Source organism: Nothobranchius furzeri, chromosome 14 (genome assembly GCF_043380555.1).
Source record: "Nothobranchius furzeri strain GRZ-AD chromosome 14, NfurGRZ-RIMD1, whole genome shotgun sequence".
Classification (NCBI taxonomy): Eukaryota; Metazoa; Chordata; class Actinopteri; order Cyprinodontiformes; family Nothobranchiidae; genus Nothobranchius; species Nothobranchius furzeri.
In genome coordinates this window covers 51302466-51319847 of record NC_091754.1, presented here as the reverse complement: position 1 = coordinate 51319847, position 17382 = coordinate 51302466, and the positions used below count along the sequence as shown (strand labels likewise).

The window sequence follows — 17382 nt, the reverse complement described above, 5'->3', positions numbered from 1 at the left end:
TGCCCTGTAACGCCAGGAAATATACACATTGTCACTTTAATTAGACAGAGAAGAAACTGCATTAAAACAAAATGACTGTTTCAAATTAAAATTGGAATGTTTAAAGTTTTGTACTACCTCACGTTAAAATAGGCAATTTTTGACCTAGTTGTGTTCACAACCAGGCCCATTAAACCCAATAAACGCTGTAATGAAAGTACAAAACCTAGCAGCTATTTTCTTATGCAACCAGACCTTTCCACAAGAGGTAAATGATTGCTGTTGAGGGAGATTAACCAGAAAAGTTTTAGATAGCAAATTTTCAATCAAATCATTATTGAGAATCTGACACCAATCAGCACTGTTATCGATCACTGAAAAGCTAATGATCACACAAAAATCAGTATTCTTAAGTCTCGATTTAGGAAAGGTCTTGAAATTCTTCATTCAGTTGACAAAAACAATTCTCTAAACTGGATTTAAACCTTATTTTATAAGCCTATGAGATCAGGCTTTTGGACTGTTCCAACAACCTGCTGCTTCATGCCAAGAACATCAACTCGTATTTCAACACATTCCCCAAGTTTGGATGGGGGCTCTTGGAACAGCGTGATGACATCCAATGTTTGACTCCTTGATCCGAACGTTTTTACACTGATACAGCAAAAATCTTTGAACCAAAATGACAAGCATATCTTTATCTGTGAGGCTTCTGAAAGTTGGCAGCCCACACTTAGGTGATTTTTTTTACTTAAGGCATTCCAAAGATGTCTTGTTCCTCCAACATAATCTCGTCATTTTTAGGGAACGTAGGGAGGAAATCAGGGAGGAAAGGCAAAATGGACAGCAGTAGGGTTCAAAAGTTCAAGAGTTTCTGTTTTTCCAAGAGCGTGTCAAAATATAGCAAATGTATCTGGACCATACAAGTCTTTTTCATTCCCTTGTGTATACATTCTAATCGAAGTTGTTGGTCTAATTCACATTAACTCAAATTGTGAGTTTATGATTGATGATACAGCAAATAATCGAGTCGAGGTCTTTGGACCGCCTAGTGGAAATTTTTGGTTTTGAGTTTTTTCAGTGCAAATTTAGTTTTGGGTTGAAAACTGTAGAAAGGCTTGTTTTTTTGGTGGTTTCAAAGGGCAAACTACACCTTTGGGATCATAGAACAGTTTATTCATCTTTGATGAGAAAAGAAAATAACACGTTTATTTTAAATCCTATACAAATTTCATATACAGGTACTGGTCATAAAATTAGAGCATCGTGACAAAGTTGATTTATTTCAGTAATTCCATTCAAAATTTTTTACTTATACATTAGAGTCATTCATTACACACAAACTGTTATATTTCAAATGTTTGTTTATTTTTTTTATGATGATTATAACTGAAGGGCTGCACAGTGGCGCAGTGGTTAGAGCTGTTGCCTTGCAGCAAGAAGGTCCTGGGTTCGCTTCCCAGCCTGGGATCTTATAACTGACAACTAATGAAAGTCCTAAATTCAGTATCTCAGAATATTAGAATATCAATTGAGACCAATGCATTAAAAGGAATTTTAGAAATGTTGGCCAACTGAAAAGTATGTTCATCGCGCTCAGTACAGCACTCAGTATGCATTGTGGCATGGAGTCAATGTGCTACCCACAATATAGGTGTTATGAGAGCCCATGTTGCTCTGATAGTGGACTTCAGCTCTTCTGCATTGTTGGGTCTTCCTCTTCACAATACCGCATAGATTTTCTCTGGGCTTAAGGTCAGGTGAGTTTGCTGGCTAATCAAGAACAGGGATACCATGGTCATTAAACAAGGTACTGGTAGCTTTGGCACTGTGTGCCAAGTCCTGTTGGAAAATGAAATCTGTATCTCTATAAGTCGATCAGCAGCAAGAAGCATGAAGTGCTCTAAAGCTTACTCGTAGATGGCTGCGTTGACCTTGGACCTCAGAAAACACAATGGACCAACACCACTGGATGACATGGCCCCCTAATCTATCGCTGACTATGAACAATTTACACTGGACCTCAACGGACATGTATTATGTGCCTTTTCTCTCTTTTTCCAGACTCTGAAACCTTGATTTCCAAAGTCGATGCAAAATTTACTTTCATCAGAGAACATAACTTTGGACCACTCAGCAGCAGTCCAGTCTTTTTTGTCTTTAGCCCAGGTGACATGCTTCTAACACCGTCCTTTGTTCAAGAAGGTCTTGACACGAGGAATGTGACAGCTGAAACCCATGTCTTGCATACGTCTGTGTGAAAGGTTCTTTGCTGCAATTAGCCGCCATTATAGTGGACGGGTTACTTTCCACAAAGTGGAACGTTTTGGAGATGCCTCAGAGGCATAAGGACGTGTTGCTTACCTTTCAAGTCTATTTTTTCCATGCTACACTTCCAAAACACATCAAACTCCGCAAATCAAACCGGGCCAGACGGGGAGTCAAGCACAAAAGCTGTGTAAAACATTGGGAAATTTTCAAAATGAAAGTCACGTGCAGATTTACAGATGCTTAAAAAAACATAATTTCCTCTGTAGCTATGGTAAACAGAACAAAAAATCACATGAAGTGTTGTAATTCCCCCCGTGATTTTGCGACTTTGCAGGACTAGCTGTGTGGAATGCTTTTGCTGCTTTTCCATTTGGAAGAGAGCTTGCAAGTAAAACGCCTCTAACGTCTCACATGCCGCTTTCATGTCCAGTGGAAAGGAGGGGTAAGGACCCCTTATATGCTGTTTTACATGGACCAAAGCCTTGGCCTGTTTGTTTGGCATGAGCAAAGGAAAACAACAACAAAACACTTAAATTGGATGTTTCATGTGTTGTTTGGGGGAATCATTATAAAAAATCTCACATTGTTTCAAAATTAGGTTCCCATGGGTTTGTTTAAACCAACAGCAGACAATATGTTCAATGATATTGGCTTTTTTTATTTGTTTCTTTCAAAAGTATAATCTGTTTTTTCATCTAGTCGTAAGATATTTCTTCAATATTCTCTCTTTGTAATTTCCCAGAGCACAAATTCCTTTGCATAATTGCACGTTAAGGGGAGTTGATATCTCAGAGAGACTCAACCATCAAGATAAAGCCAAGAATTTACAACAGTGATAACAATACTGTGAGGCTTTGCTCAGGTATCACAATACCAACCGGCACAAATACTCTAATAAGGATTAAAAACTGTTACTGAAGCCTTTAGAAAGTCCTTCAATTTTCTCTTTTCTCTTCCAATAAAAATATTGAACTGTTTTACTTTTTTTTAGCAAATAAACTGATAACCAAAGTTTTTGGAATGCAAATGAGGGAGTGAAGTGATTTACTTATCTAGCCACATAACTCGAGCTGTTCGGGGTGGATGGATGGGTCAACAAAGCAATTAATCTTTAACTAACTCATTCAGTTTCTAGATTCCAAGCATACATGCAATTTTAGCACAAAAACAAGATATTGATGACATCATTTTTGTGTTTTGTATCTAGAAATAACATGTATGTGGATTCAGTTTAAAATCTTTGTAGGAGATTAAAGCTAATTCTACATAACCAGAGTTAAAAAACAAAGTGTCAGTCATTTTAATGAATCGACAAGAGCTTTGTAATCATTCCATGCTTTCGTTCTTTTTTAAACACAGAAACAGGTAAACAAAACTGTTTCTGTGTTTAAAAAAGAACAAAAGCATGGAATTAGAACCACGACACAGCAAGAACGCACCTAAGATGCTTTGTAATCATGTTAATTATAGCAATTCTAGCAGTTATCTTCACCTGGAGGTCTGTATTAGGCCCACAAGGTCATTCAGCTTGGCCAAAATGTACAAAATATTAACACATGAACTAATTAAGCCTAACATGATAATGTAGCAGTTATTGTTAAGAGAAAATGACGTGTTATTTTCAAAAGTGACAAATTACTCACAAGAGCTCTCAGTTTCCTATACAGATGACATAAAGCTTTTCTGTCTGTGTATTTTGATTAATGAACGCATTCAAAAAGAAATTAGCTACGGACATTTAGAAACAGTTGACCCCATCCACCCATATATGTGTGTGTGTGTGTGTGTGTGTGTGTGTGTGTGTGTGTGTGTGTGTGTGTGTGTGTGTGTGTGTGTGTGTATAAATCCATTTTCAGCTGTTTATCCGGAGTAAGGGCAGTAGCCTACGCAGAGAGGCCCAGGCTTCCCTCTCCCCAGCCACTTGGGCCGGCTCCTCTGGAGGAATCCCAAGGTGTTCTCTGGTCAGCCGAGAGACATAGTCCCTCCAGCGTGTCATGGGTCTTCCTTTAGGTCTCCTCTAGGTCGGATGTGCCTGGAAAACCTCACCAGAGAGGGGTCCAGGAGGCATCCTAATCAAATGCCCGAGCCACCTCAACTGGCTCCTCTCGATGTGCAGGAGCAACCGATCTACTCCGAACCCCTCCCAGATGACTGAGCTTCTCACCCTATCTCTAAGCGAGTGTCCAGTTATCCTGTGGATAAAACCCATTTCGGCCGCTTGTATCCACGATCTTGTTCTTTCGGTCACTACCCAAAGCTCATAACCATAGACGAGGGTAGGAAAGTAGATCTACCAGTAAATCGAGAGCTTTGCCCGCATCAACAACGCCCGCATCACTGCAGATGCAGCACCAATCCACCTATCGATCTTGTGCTCCATCTTTCCCTCACTCCTGTACAAGACCTCGAGCTACCTAAACTCCCCCACTTGGAGCAGGACGTCATTCCTGACCTGGAGAAGGCATTCTACCCTTTTCCAACTCAAGACCATGGTCTCGGATTTAGAGGAGCTGATTGTCATCCCAGCCACTTCGTACTTTGCTACAGACCACTCCAGCAAAAGCCAGAGATGAAGCCAACAGGACCACATCATCTGCAACAAGCAGAGACCCAATCCTCGGGCCACCAAAATGGATCCCCTGAAAACCATGGCTGCACTTCAAAATCCTGTCCATAAAAGTTATGTTCCCAGCAAAAAAATGTGTCGGCAGCTAAAGATTTCATTTAATTTATTTTACGAACTAAATATTATGGTCAAACCTAAATATTTAGTTTGCAAGATAAATTTTTAATTTACTAAATAAATATTTAATTTGGAGTCAAATATTTAGTTTGCAAACATTTAGCTCCACATTAAATATTCATCTTTCAAAATAAGTATTTAGATTCCAGCTAAATATTTCATTTAGAGCTAAATATTTAGTTTGCGAAATCAGTTTTATGTTTAGCCCCAAAATAAATATTTAGCTAGGATCTAAATATTTATTTGAAATATAAATATTTCATTTAGAGCTAAATATTTAGTTTGGAAACTAAATATTTAGCTCCAAATTCCATATTTAGTTAATAAGTAAAATATTTATTTTACAGTTTGTAAAATGAATATTTTACTCTAAGTGAAATGTTTAGCTTGCAAACTAAATATTTAGTTTGGAACTTTCACATTTATAAATGTATGAATAACATAGTGAAAATATGACTTTGAAATTTTTACTTCCATTTGTTTATCTCTACATAACCTAAAATACTGCTGCTAAGTTATTACTGCTTGACTTTACAAATGGCACCCTATAAGTGTGACCTATTAAACTTAACATGTACCAGGATGTAAACATGTTTATTTCTGTTGTGAAGTTGGTATTTTTAACATGGGAATCAATGGGAACTTGCTCCTTTCTGGAGCCAGCCACTAGTGGATTAAGGGGAACTACAATTTTTGTCACTTCGTGTTGGCTTCACTGTTCGGAGCTAGAGGTTGCCCCTTTGGGGCCACCAATGATCTTTCAGTTTTTTTCTCTAAACTTCTCATGCTATGATTTAATGCAAAGATGACACGATTAAACATAAATCAGTTAGGTCCTCAAGGACAATTTAGAGAATGGTAAACATTTAGAGAACAGGTATGCAGCTGCAATTTTAAATGTTTTTTGATCTAAAAATAAAACAGCTGGTGAAATACAGCGGCATGGTGATGAACACTGAAACTATCAAGTTCAGTTGTCTTCACGCACACATGGAAGCATTTAAAGAAGGCAACTTGCCCAATTTTGACCTAAGATATTGAAAACCCGAAATGGGAACTCTTTTATTTCTTAGATGTTTTATTAAGATAGCCATCTACGTTGTGTGTTGCCACTTTTTGACGGTTAATAGTGTATTCTAAAATGTTGTCAGCTAAATGAATTTATTAGATCAATACAGTAGCTATTTGTTTTCATTAAACTCTTTAGCTCTCATCTGAGATTTTCATCACTTAGTTTCTACTCGAAAGTATTTAGGCTACGTAAGTACTGCATGCCTAAAAATAGAAGTCCTGTGTCAACATTCAGGCGCCCCATAAACAACCAGGATTCAATTAGCCGAGCGCTGTTTCCTTGCTCAGCTTTTGTGCATTAGTCTTTACAGAAGAGTGGTGTGAAACAGTTAGATCTTTACAGAAATTCATGCCGAAAGAGTCACTTGCCCTTACAATTTAAGCACCCAGCGGTTACTTCCTGTTGACCGTCATATTATTGATCCTTCAGCATTAGTGATCCGTCCATAAGGGGATGAAATTCAACGTAATCATATATGTCAGACGTTGCTTTTTTGAGTAAACCATTGCATCTTTACTTTGTTACACTATCACTCTTCATCTACCCTTGTCTCCCTTCATAAAAAAGGCAATAAAAGCTTCACACTTAGGTATGGACACTGGGGTTATTGCAAACTTCCAAAAGATTTACAGCGAGATCTCAACTGGAGTAAACGTTTGAATTGCAAGACAACGACTTGCATTGCTTACGGTCCATTTATAGTCTGCCGTGCAAGAATTCGAACAGCAAGCATTGATCTAATTTATTCTAACTACAACCTCAAAGAAACTCGTCAGATGTGTTCGACCGATTGTTGGTAATGAGCAGAGATCTGCTGAATTTGTGACGGTAGAAAAAAGTCTTGAAGTGTAACATGTTCATATCTAGAAACAAAAGATTTGGACACTGAACCAGAGAGATTAAGAACGGGAAACAAAGAGGCTGGATCATCCGATGCATATTTTTCAGACAGGAAGTTGTTTCTCTTTCCAAACTTTTGTGACATGTTCAGCTTGTTAGAGCCCTGCACTGAAGCCCTAGGCCCTGGGATCGGCCCGGCCCTCAATGACTGTGTAATTACCTCGGACACGGGCCTGGCGCCTTTCATTTTAATCGAATTCATAAAAAATAAACTGAAACACTTGAACGCAGCAGCACCTGCCTGCTTCTCACGCACCGTTAGCTCAGTTAAGGTCTGTGTGGTTTATAAATGCGCCTATATAAACGAATTCTCAAACTGCTGATTGAAACATGTGCCCCTATTCTAACATGCCATTTTATGTCCACTTTGATCGGTCAGAAACCATTCATTTATTCTCATGAAAACGGCAGCATTCCATTTTTCTGTGAATAAATTCGCTCTGCAGTTAAAAAAAAAGCCAGCATTCATTGCTGGTTTTTTTCTAACTGGAGAGCGCATTTTCAGAGCGGCAGATTGAATTTACAAACACGACATTAATTGGGGGCGTTTATTTAATCTGCCGCTCAGAAAATGCGCTCGCAGTTAGAAAATTAGAATGCTGCTTTTTTTTCTAAGAGCGCATTTTCAGAGCAGATTAGATTTACAAACGCATCCAATTAATATAGTGTTCGTAAATTTAATCTGCCGCTCGAAAAATACGCTCTGTTAGAAAAAAAAGCTGCATTGAATGCTGTTTTTCTTTCTTTTCTATTTTTTTATTTATTTTTTTTTACTGCAGAACACTTCTCACAGATAATTAGGATGCGGAGCATTCTATCGCGCTAAAACATTATGAAAGGTTAAAAATAAAGTCGGGCTCGGGTCGGACCAGAGGATCCTGAAAACCTTTTCGCACCTGGTGGGGCTGGGGCTCCACCTCCTCGGGCTGGGCCGGACACGGGCTCAGATTTTAGGCCAGTGCAGGGCTCTACAGCTTGTAATCATTGTATGTACATCTACAACTAACTTTTGACTTTAAATCCATTTAAGATGACTACTATGTCTAATCAGTCTAAGCATTCCCACTTTTTTTGGGACATCTTTGGGAGGGGGAGCGACAGGGAGTTGGCATTTGCTTTCAGCCATTAGGTTCGCTAAAAGGTCACCATATTGTGACAATTTCGGCATTGAATGATGTCACTGATCAGCGCCAAAATGTGCCCGCAGCCAGAGGGACATTAATAGTGCTCTGCAGGAGAACTCAGATGCACCTCTGCACTGGCTCCTCGTTCACGTCAGGGTGAAATTCAAGGTGCCAACTCTGATGTAAAAGGTTCTTCAGGGAACTGCTGCTTCTTACTTGGCTGCCTTTTGAACAGGCATGCTCCATCAAGAGCCCTCCGCTTGGCTGACAGGGCACCGCTGGTGTTTCACATTTTTCACAGTGAAAGTACAAGTCAGAGGGGGATCGTACGTTCTCGGTGTTGGCTTCGAGGTTAGGGAATTAATTGCTTTTAACTGTGCACCAGTCATCTTCTTTGCTGGTTTTTAAGTCCCGTTTTAAGAAGCATTTCTATGTCATGGCTTTCCAATAGCAGACTGTCTTGCATGTAATGTGGCCTTTTTATTAGGATTTATGCTTTTATGGCTGTTATATACTGTTTTACTTGTACTTGTACTTGTTGTTGCATTGCCCAGCGTCTTGGGCATCTGATAAGGTTATAGAGGGGATTTTACAAATAAAGTAAAATGAAATGAAACCAAGTGGTGTCAATTAAGGTGTTGCGGAGGGATTTCTGCCGCATTTTTCTGTGTTGAATTGATGATTTTAAAGCCGAATTAACACTGTTTTCTTTTCCTTATGTTCTGTTTCTTCAGCAACTCCACCAATTTTACAATTAAAATTACAGTTGCAAATGCAGTTTAACAAATGTTCTACTGAATTACAACCAATCAGCATGACTTAACCACAAATACCACCTAGCAATGCTACTTGGCAATTTCTGAGAACACACCTCAATGTAGGTATCAGTTGGTTCCTGAAATCACCCGGAAAGTGGTCCTTTTGGGACAGCCCAGGGAAATGGAGACACAGGCATACCATGTAGTTCCAGAAAATTACCCAGAAGTTCCAATAGTGGAAACAAGGTCTTTTAAGTCAGCGGTTTATTATCATAGTAGCATATATCATAAAAGTACGGAAGAGGATTAGGGCCACCGAAAAGAAAAAAGAAAAGAAAGAGAATTCAGACTTTTTTCTCAGAATTTTGACTTTATTCTCAGAAATTTTTTCTTTGGATTATTAAAGTCACAGTTCTGAGATTAAAGTCACAGTTCTGAGATTAAAGTCACAATTCTGAGAGAAAAGTCTGAATTCTCTATCTTTACTTTTTTCTTTACCGTGGCTCTAATCCTCTTCCGTATAAACCACACTATAGATTTGAAAGAAATCATTGGATGTACATCTGAAAAGTCATTTAATTTTTGGCTCAGTCCCATTTAAAATGGCCATAGTTTGGTGTCATAGTGGACAATCTGAACACATACTCAAAGCACTACTCATTTCACTACAGTTCTTTTTTTAAATATTTGGCATAGTGAACTCAATTCTGCTCTGATATTAGCTAAAAGTCATTCCCAACACATTTCTAAAGTGCAAACAAATTTACACAACCTTTCAGTATCATCTGAGATCTTGCTTAGTGTTTTTTCCAAGATTTGCCTAAAGGCCTCCTCTTTCTGGCCTCCTCTGGCTGAATTGACAATACTGGATTGACAGTTCGAACTGTCATTCCTTTGCTATCTTTCTGATTGGACCAAAATGCCTTCCCCTGATGAAGGAGTGCAGCTAACAGGAGATCTTCCACTGAAAACAATGCCAGTTACAATAGTGTTCCCTCATAAATTAAAAGAAAAAACACTTTTAATATATGTCATGCAGAAAAAGTGAAAAGTCGATGTCAGCACCTTCTGTATCTGCATATTCTCACGTTGGTTTTCCTAGTTTATCCTCCTTTTAGGAATTTTACATCCCACCCAGCAGTAAGAAACACATCCCAGAACACCAATGACACGTCTTGGCTCGATATTTTTACAAACCCTCTGAGGTGCAATAACTTCACCGTCCAGATTGTTGTAATGACTCCACTCTGATGGCCTCATGCTACAGCCTCGATGGGCCTTATCGGGGGGAGAACTTCACGGAAAATTGTTAGACTGGTGGGAAACTGTTTGTAAATCTAAGAGTGGAAAAAAAAACACTAGATGCAAGGAAATTAAAACAGAAGAAGAGTATTCTGCTTTTTTCTAACGCAGTGGCTGTTCTCTGGCTTGTGGTTTTGACCCCGTGACCTCTCCCAGTTGTGAGAACTGACTCGTAGCCATGTGTTCTCAAGACCCTCGCAGCGGCATGAACAGGGGCCTCTGCACGTACGCCCGCACACGCCTTACGCTTGGCACGAGAATAACAAAAATCTGAGCAAAGAACGATGGCGAAACCTCAAAAAAGAAGCCGTAAAATTATCATACCTTCCCAGCAGTGCATGTGGACTGGAGCCAAGTATGCAGCCTACAAGACACCCCCCACTTAAAATAAGTCAACCAAGTATGTTTTGGTTAGGGTTTCGTACCTGCCTGCCTCTCATTCACACTCGTTTTTTAAGAAGACAAAAGCCCAGTCAAGCCAATAATGGCAGCAGTAGGGGAGAACAAACTACCTGCACTTGGTTGCACCTTTTGTTGGAATTATTTAATCCTTAAAAGCCCCTGGAGGATTTCCTTTTTGCTTCCACTCTCACGTACAACAAGCAGGAATTAAGAAAACGCAGGTGAAGAAGCTGAACTTTCCCATTGACCCACTTCATTCCCCAGAAGCCCTTGTGCCAAACTCATTAACCCCTTAATGCCTTAAATACAGAAATATAATAATTAAAACTATTTTAAGCTGATCTATTTGTTGTCTTATATTAATAAATAAATATACAATAATCCATTTGACTTTATTTTGTAATTATTTACCAAGATAACATTAATACTAGGGCCAATTTCATTTATCTGTCAGTGTAATTTATAAAATTGACCCTTGCCACCTGCAGATCCTCCACCAGAGGGCAGTAAACATTTATAGGGCTGAAAATGACAAGTTTACGGTGAATACATGAATCCCTAAAGGTCAAGTTTTAATACATTTGCATTGGTCTCTAGTAAATGGTAAATGGCTTGTATTTGATATAGCGCCTTCTAGAGTCCTGGAACCCCCCAAGGCGCTTTACAACACAATCAGTCATTCACCCATTCACACACATTCACACACTGGTCGGGATGAGCTACGATGTAGCCACAGCTGCCCTGGGGCGCAGTGACAGAGGCGAGGCTGCCGAGCACTGGCGCCACCGGTCCCTCCGACCAACACCAGCAGGCAAGGTGGGTTAAGTGTCTTGCCCAAGGACACAACGACAGCGACAGACTGAGCGGGGCTCGAACCTGCAACCTTCCGATTACGGGGCGAGCACTTAACTCCTGTGCCACCATCGCCCCGTTTTAGGAAATAACGACTTGTACGTCATTCTCCGGGGGTAGAAAGGCTCCCGTCAGTCGGAGGAGAAAGTAGCTTCAGACTACAGGATTTGGACTCTCATTTCCTGATATTTGGACATCTTTCCTTCGACTGGCTAACAGCAACACGACTCTACCACTGACTCTGCTCTGCAACGTTGATGTTTTTTCGTCACAAATACTACAAGCCTAAAAGAGTTCTGCCATGCTGTGGAGTTGCTAACGGTTAGCTTCTACTAGTTGAGAAGTTATTTGCTGTTTCCTGGACGCTAGATGGGTGAGTCCATGAATGTGAAGTGACTGTGTGACGTAGATCTGAAAGGCTTTTCTGAACCAAATGTTTTTCCGTTCATGTCCTATCAGAAGTTAATGCAGGAAATAGGGGTAGAAGACTATTTTCATGTTCAGCCTGTATGAAAAACTCAGAAGGACTGATCGTTTTCAAAAATAATAAGTAAAAAAAGGTTTCTCAGTGAACCTGTACTTTAGGGTCCTGAAGGAGTTTAATGCTAATCAGCAATGATAGTCCAAAAATGTCCTTTTTTTTAAATCTGATGGCACCAACTAAATACTGATAAATGTGGTGCAACTTAAGTGGTTTTATGTTTAAAGACTAACTTGTCCATGAGAAATGTTGCCAACTGTGCATCAGTCTAGGGGTGTTTCTCAATGTCAAGGAACCTCGCGTTGATGAATCACCAAGGTGTCTGTTCTCCATTTGTTAGCCATTTAGCTAGCTGAGCAAGGATACACGGGAGGTGTCTTGTAGACTAGCCTTGGTCAACAATTTTCCATAATACACCGCGGTATTTTTAAACGGATGATGGATCAGAAGCCGGCAGCTACTTTGGGGGAAAATTTCAAGTTTAAATGTAAGTCAACTAACTTAAAATGTTTTATTAGATCCAAAGAAGTTATCTATGGTTGGTTAGTTGCAGCTCCCGTGGCTAGCGGGTAGTAACTCGCTTATATATTTAATTTAACAAATATATACACAATTTAAAAAGGCTCGTTATCTATTTATATTGAAACTTATACGTATAAAACATAACGTTATCTCCCGTGTCACATGATGTTACGTGACCGTCGTGGAAGCCGCGGTCAGGTGATGCAAGTCTGTTCCATTTAACCGTTTTCTTTGACCAAGGAAGGACAGTGTCCTCATGCAAGTGCCCTTGCGAGGCCAGGCATCCTGACATTGAGAAACACCCAATATAAATCAGTTTAAAACCCACGTACTGTCATTGTTGCAAGAAACTAAAGCCCACATTTACTATAAAATAAGACTAAAGCCCACATTTACTATAAAATAAGACTAAAGCCCACATTTACTATAAAATAAGACTAAAGCCCACATTTACTATAAAATAAGACTAAAGCCCACATTTACTATAAAATAAGACTAAAGCCCACATTTACTATAAAATAAGACTAAAGCCCACATTTACTATAAAATAAGACTAAAGCCCACATTTAATATCAAATAAGACTAAAGCCCACATTTACTATAAAATAAGACTAAAGCCCACATTTAATATCAAATAAGACAATAAAATTATTTTCTTCAATGCACATTTTGATAAATTTAGTATAATATAAAACAAGTGCCATTGTTTAACTTAGACACATTTAAACACACTCCCTTTATCAAGCTGTCAGTTAAAAGGTTGAGAAAAAATCTACCATGAAAATGTATGGATTCATTATCAGATTTATTTTAAGAGGTCACTTTTGATTTGGAGCGCTAAACAATAGTTCAGAACTTCTTGAGGTGAGTTCCGAGATAAGGTTATGAACCATAATTGAATGACCGTCAATTAGGGAAACAGGGAATAATTGTGACTGCACAGAGGAAATAACTGGTCTTAACGAGATCAATTACAAACTAATAAATTAATCATTTTGAATTTGACAGCAGTTCCTTCTACACATGCAATTTAATTCAGTTTTACACCACCATATGTTTGAAATTTCAACGTAATTTACACAATGTTCTATGAAAATTCAAGCCGGGGAAGACATGGATGAAATTTATGGTAACAACACCGAGTGGCTGGTCCCATTAGCCCCGTTTTCACTATAGGAACATCTAGGTAATTTCACCGTACCTTCGCGACATGTGCATGTTTCTATTTCACCAGACCAGCCAAAAAGACATTTTATGCTAAAACTGGGGTATGAACTCAGAAATGGCCCAGTGGAGTTTTAGCTCGGGCTCGTGGTTAACTCATGTTGATTGACTGTAGGAAATGACATCACCAGATGTCGCCAAACAATCTGCTTTTGTGACGTTTGAAGTGTTGCTGGTAAAGCAGATGGAAGGAAATGAAAATGAGCAGCTTTGATGCTGATTTAAAATCGCAGCTTCTAAACTCCCAACGCAAAGTGGAAGTCCCCCGTAACAATGTCATTCACGAGCTATGTGGGCTCACAGAGCACCGTAAAAATGACGCCTCTTCTGGTCGTTGAACACAGCTTTTTACTTCACACAGCCGCTCTCCCATTCACCAGAATAGATTAAATTACAACATACTTTTAAGGAAAAAAACTTTTTCCATGTTTCTAATGTCCACGGAAGGATTTTGGCGCTGATCAGTGATGCCGCTCACTGCCACAACATTGTAAAGTTTACTAAAGTAACCTTTAAGTATACTTGTGAAAGGTAATTTCAGGTTAACAAAAGTACACATTCAAATAACTTGCACATTCAACTTTTAGCAAGTACACTCATCTATATACTATATGCTACATGCATCGAGATAAACTAGGTATTAATATTTTGAGGTCGAAAGAGTGTACCAAAGTACAAGTATATGCTTTAGTATTCAAGTGTGACTCCTACATTGGAAGCATCAGCAGAGCAGAACGGCAGCTAAACGGTTTACTCGCAACTTTCGCCGCGGTCCAGTAGACACCAGGGGAATCTCGGTGGCTTCTCTGCTGTGCTCCTATCTTAACTCGCAAGATCACAAAATCCCACGAGTCTTCCTCTTCGCTTAACTCACAGGATTGCAAATTCCCTAGAGTTTTTGCCATCCGCCATTAAATAGTCTTTTATTTTGAAAATTACTGGGGGGTTTTACACTGAAACTGTATGTGATTTCCTGTATAGCCTTATGCAGAAATTGTCGTGTCCCAGAAGCGGCTCGCAGCAAAACCAGAACCCGATCTTATGCCTAGCGACGTGGCGCAGCTGGCCGCTTTTGGGACGCGCATAAACAGTTCCGCGTCGCGGCTGCTTTGAATCACCCCTATAGGCTACGATGGATTCTATTTTGAAGCAGTGCCGTTCCGCGCCGCTGATGCTTCCAGTGTGAAGTAGAGGTAAGTGGAAGTCTAATGTACTCAATCATAGACTTGTCTTTACATGTTTCAATATAATCTAAGTATAATTCACTATACTATTGTTAAGTTCATAAAATGTAGTATTTAAAAAGTAAACCGCCTCTTTTAGTGTAAAGTGAGTATACTCGTTATCATACATGAACTAATTTTTGGTCATGTTAGCAACGTCCTGAACGGGACTGAGAGGACCGAGCCATCGTATGTCCCACTGACTTTTTTCCTTGCCAGAACTATAGTGGAAACCATGGGCATAATTTTGTGGTGGGGATTGGGGGGACATGCCCCCCCCCCCCAATCCTAAGTCAATTTTTTTGTCCCATTTGGACTTTTTACTGTCCAAAAAAAATATTACTCTATATTTAAAAGACTGGTTAAGCACAAGGACCAAGAGTTCAGCTAGAATCTGATGTAAGTGAGCTCTAGTGATCAGATGTTCAAAAAATAAGTGTAAAATGGTGACAATGAGTAGGAATGAAAATGACTAACAAGGTGAAAAACAAAGTTGAACTGAAAGTATTAGTTTTTTGCTTTACTGCCACTTCACGTTTCTCCATTCCTGACATTGCAGAAAAGAGCCTATAGGCTGTAGTTTTATACATAATTGTGTATACTTACTGTAAAGACACCCCCCACTCTCTTGCCTGTTGCGTGTCCCCCACTTCTAAAGTCAAAACTACACAGCTTTTGAGGCTGTCGTTTATTTTATTTGTCAAAACGAATCTGTTTCTCCAAACTGAGGCCACTCATAGAGCCATCTAACAGCTCAGAACCCCACTTCGGTTACTCTGACCTATCTAACAAGGAATGGACCAACAGGAGGACTTAAGACAAAGCTTCAAATTACTTCACACTGAGGAGTGTACCTCTGATTTCCACACCACATACGCTTGAGGGCAGGTCGGCTGCACTTTCCTCTGGAGCCACCTCCGCGGGGAGAAGAGTGCGCCGGTGCTTCCGGATGGTCCCCTCACCATAAACGGTAAATCCCCAGCGGTATTCCTTTTAGGACGCTTCACTGTTTCATAGTCGAAGTGGAAGTTGGAGGACGGAGACAAATCCGAAGGTATGGAGGGGGAGGAAAGTGAGGGCGCAATGGGTTCCTTTAGAGTCGGGATCTTGGTGCGTAACGCCTGTTTGGCACTGAGGCGCTCCAAAGGCGCACCTGCGTCCGGGAACTGCGCCCCATCGGTTCCGGTGCCGCAGTGTCTTATGATCGCAGGGTCCAAACTGCGGGTTTGGCGTAGCCTCCGTTTGGCGATAGCCTTGGAGGAAGGAGATGAGCAGGAGAAGACGCTGTTGAGAAGTCCCTGCGCGGCAGACATGGCTCAAAAACTCAAATCAGCTCCACAAACTCCCCAATAACAAAATAAATCCGAATCAGCGGCGCCCCATAAAAGGGAGATGCAGATATAAGCCCATGGAGTGCCGCAGAGCGCTGCGTAAAGTGGAGACGGGTCCAATCCTTCTCTCTCACGTACATCTGAGCCTTGAGCCATACTGGAGCAGAGCGAGGAGAAGGGTGAGTTGAGTGAGGGACGAGGGGGCGTGGCTCAGAAAACAGCAACTTCATTTCTTTCTCTTACTCGTTTAGACCCCTTTTATTGTTCCACTTGGATTTCTGCAGCTTCTACGGAGCTGCGTAATTGTTTGGCATGAATTAATGGAGATACAACATTTTGAACGCCCATGCAGCTTCGTCCTCAAAATAAAAGATACTATTTAAGCCGTGGAAAGCTTAAAAATACAGAAGACAAGGAAGCAAAACTGGCTGATTATCTCATGAGAAAGTCAGTGGTGAGGCGAGTGAGCTGCTGAAATAGACAAGAACTGAACACGGAAGCAAAGAGGGCTCCAAAATAAATAGAAACAAAAAGAAAACCCATAACACATTTTACGTGAAGACACATCCTAAATGGTGCCAACGTGTCATCATTCAGATCTGAGACTAAATTTCCAAGTTTTGATGTATAAACTGTAAAATTACCCAAAATCAAGACAAATGTTAAAGCTGCTGCCAGTGACTCATTGGGATCATCGTAACCACACATTACTTGTGAAGGTCACCATGGTAACCATCAGTGGCTCAAAAAGTTCACCAGCAGTAACTCATCCATGTGACTGTGGTAACCATTGGCCACTCGTTAAGGGGACCCTTGGCCTCATCAAGGTCACCATGGTGACCATCAATAGCTCATCTGAGTTGCAATGGTAACCATTACTGGCTTAAAAACATTTACCGTGGCAACTCTCTGTTCCTCATTAAGATCACCCTTGTAACCACAAGTGGATCAAAATGACCACCATAGTGACAAAGGTTATGCCTGGTCGCCATGGTAACCACTCAATTCTAACACCTACTTCCTGTCATCAAATCTAATGAGAAGAAGCCTAAAAAGTAAACCTTGAGAAGAAAAAATATATTTCATCCATATTCTTGAACCTTGGGAGACAGAGGCCTCTGATGGTCTCACACATTCGTTTTAATGTTTCGGTAGCGGTGAGAGACACAGTTGGTCGAAGAAGACTCTGCATTCCACT

General features: G+C 40.2%; 1 protein-coding gene across 1 annotated transcript in view; it reads right to left on the bottom strand.

The window, feature by feature from the left end:
* Positions 1 to 16368, bottom strand: part of LOC107381065 (rho GTPase-activating protein 6) — a 135029-nt gene extending 118661 nt beyond the window's left edge. Inside the window, exon 1 of the mRNA XM_054743147.2 lies at positions 15708 to 16368. Within this exon, the coding sequence (XP_054599122.2) occupies positions 15708 to 16166 (459 nt within the window). The 5' untranslated portion in view covers positions 16167 to 16368. The remainder of the gene's footprint in view (positions 1 to 15707) is intronic.
* Positions 16369 to 17382: the final 1014 nt, after the last annotated feature.